This window comes from Nothoprocta perdicaria, unplaced genomic scaffold (genome assembly GCF_003342845.1).
Source record: "Nothoprocta perdicaria isolate Ctin4 unplaced genomic scaffold, notPer1 scaffold_743, whole genome shotgun sequence".
Classification (NCBI taxonomy): domain Eukaryota; kingdom Metazoa; phylum Chordata; class Aves; order Tinamiformes; family Tinamidae; genus Nothoprocta; species Nothoprocta perdicaria.
The window spans coordinates 4,557-6,990 of record NW_020456025.1 but is presented as its reverse complement, the minus strand read 5'-3'; the positions used below and the strand labels follow the sequence as shown (position 1 = coordinate 6,990).

The 2,434-nt window shown below is 72.2% G+C and overlaps 1 protein-coding gene across 1 annotated transcript in view; it reads left to right on the top strand.

Moving 5' to 3' along the window:
• The window catches only part of LOC112957621 (latent-transforming growth factor beta-binding protein 4-like), a gene marked incomplete at both ends in the record, with an annotated part of 13,820 nt that overhangs the window by 6,836 nt on the left and 4,550 nt on the right, over positions 1-2,434 (top strand). Inside the window, 4 exons of the mRNA XM_026051335.1 lie at positions 197-340; positions 850-981; positions 1,663-1,782; positions 2,272-2,391. Coding sequence (XP_025907120.1) covers positions 197-340; positions 850-981; positions 1,663-1,782; positions 2,272-2,391 — 516 coding nt within the window. The remainder of the gene's footprint in view (positions 1-196; positions 341-849; positions 982-1,662; positions 1,783-2,271; positions 2,392-2,434) is intronic.

Genomic DNA, 2,434 nt, shown 5'->3' with positions numbered 1-2,434 from the left:
GTCCCCTTCCCCACCTGGCGCCATCCCCGTCCCCCCCGGCACCGTTCCCGTGTCCCCCACGGCACCGTCCCCGTGTCCCCCCTGGCACCGTCCCCGTGTCCCCCCCGGCACTGTTCCCGTGTCCCCCACGGCACCATCCCCGTGTCCCCCCCGGCGCCATCGGGGACGTCCTCACGCCGCTGCTGTCGCCCCGCAGCCCCCGGGCGCAGACCCCCGCCGGGCCGCCCGCCGCCCGCCACGTTCCCCCCGCCCGTGCCGGAGGTGTTCGTGGTGCCTCGGCCCACGCCGGGCCCCCCGCCGCCCGTCCCCACGCCGGCCCCCCGCGAGGGGACGGGCCCGGGTAGGTGGGCATGGGCATGGGCATGGGCATGGGGGCTGCAAGTTTGCACGCCAAGGGGGCTGTTCCGCGCTCCTCCAACTCGTGCAGCGATGCATGTGCAGCTGCGGCCGTGCAGCAATTGCAGCAAGCAAGGGGCACCGTTGCATGCGTGCACCGTTGCATGCGTCCTGTTTGCGGACATGCGTGCATGCAGGTGCAGCCGAGCGCACGTAGATGCGCGCGTGCACCGTGGCTTGTGAGGCTGCATGCGCTCGCCGAGTGCGCGTAGTCGCGTGCCCGTTGCACGGGCGAGCTTGCACGCCCCAAGTGCGCTGGCATGCATGCAGCGTGGAACAGGCGCGGTTCCTTGCATGCACGGTTGCACGCACCAGGTTACACGCTCGCACTGCTGCGGGGTGAGGTTGCGCGCGAGGCTGCTGCGCGCGGGGTTGCATGCATGCACCGCTGCGTGCACTGCAGCCTGCGCCGTTGCGAGCGGGCCCCCCCGTTGGCGCGCGCTCTCTCCGCAGCGGCCGGCGGCAGCGTGTGCGAGCGCAACCCGCAGGTGTGCGGCCCCGGGCGCTGCGTCCCGCGCCAGGGCGGCTACACCTGCCTCTGCCACCCCGGCTTCTGGCTCAGCACCCAGGGCACCCACTGCATCGGTGAGGGGGGACGGCGACGGGCAGGGGGGCGCCTCAGCGGAGGGGCGTGTCCGTGTGTCTGTCCGTCTGCGTCCGTCTCTCCTTTGCACCCGTCTGTCCGTGCGCCCATGTGTCCGTGCACCCATGTGTCCGTGCACCCACGTGTCCGTGCACCCATCCATCCATGTGTCCTTGCACCGACCTGTCCACGCGCCCATCTGTCCATGCACCCGTCTGTGCATCCGTCCGTCCATCTGTCGTCCCGTGCACCCATCTGTCGTTCCGTGCACCCGTCTGTCCATCTGTCCGTCCATCTGTCGTCCCGTGCATCCGTCTGTCGTCCCGTGCACCCGTCTGTCCATCCATCTGTCCATCTGTCGTCCCGTGCACCCGTCTGTCGTTCCGTGCACCCGTCTGTCCATCCGTCCGTCCATCTGTCGTCCCGTGCACCCGTCTGTCGTCCCGTGCACCCATCTGTCCATCCATCCGTCCATCTGTTGTCCCGTGCACCCGTCTGTCGTCCTGTGCACCCGTCTGTCCATCCATCCGTCCATCTGTCGTCCCGTGCACCCGTCTGTCGTCCTGTGCACCCGTCTGTCCATCCATCTGTCCATCTGTCGTCCCGCGCACCCACGTGGCGTCCCGCGCACCCACCTGCCTGTCCTCGCGCCGTGTGCCCGCGCGCGGCGCGGGCGCCCGCAGACGTGGACGAGTGCCGCCGCAGCCCGCGGCCCTGCGCCAACGGCCGCTGCGAGAACTCGGTGGGCAGCTACCGCTGCGTCTGCAACGCCGGCTACCGCGCCGCCGGCACCGAGTGCCAGGGTGAGGCGCTGCGCGCCCGCGTGCCCGTGTCCGCGCGTGCCCGGAGTGGCCCTGCAGCCACCTCAATGTCCCCGTGTCCCTGTGTGCCCAGGGTGGCCCTGCAGCCGCCTCGATGTCCCCGTGTCCCTGTGTGTCCAGGGCAGCCCTACAGCCGCCTCGATGTCCCCGTGTGCCCGGGGTGGCCCTGCAGCCACCTCAATGTCCCCGTGTCCCTGTGTGCCCAGGGTGGCCCTGCAGCCACCCCAATGTCCCCGTGTCCCTGTGTGCCCGGGGTGGCCCTGCAGCCGCCTCAATGTCCCCGTGTGCCCATGTGCCCGGGGCGGCCCCACAACCGCCTCGATGTCCCCGTGCCCCCGTGTGCCCGGAGTGGCCCCGCAGCCACCTCGGTGTCCCCGTGCCCCCGTGTGCCCGGAGTGGCCCCGCAGCCACCTCGGTGTCCCCGTGGCCCCGTGGCCCCGCAGCCACCTCCACGTCCCCGTGTCCGTGCAGACATCGACGAGTGCGCCGAGCAGCCGTGCGCGCCGGGGCACTGCGAGAACACGGCCGGCTCCTACCGCTGCGTGTGCCCGGGCGGCTACCGGCCCGGCCCCGACGGTGCCCAGTGCGTCGGTAAGAGGGCGGCGCGGCCGGACGGGGACGGGGCGCCCCCGGG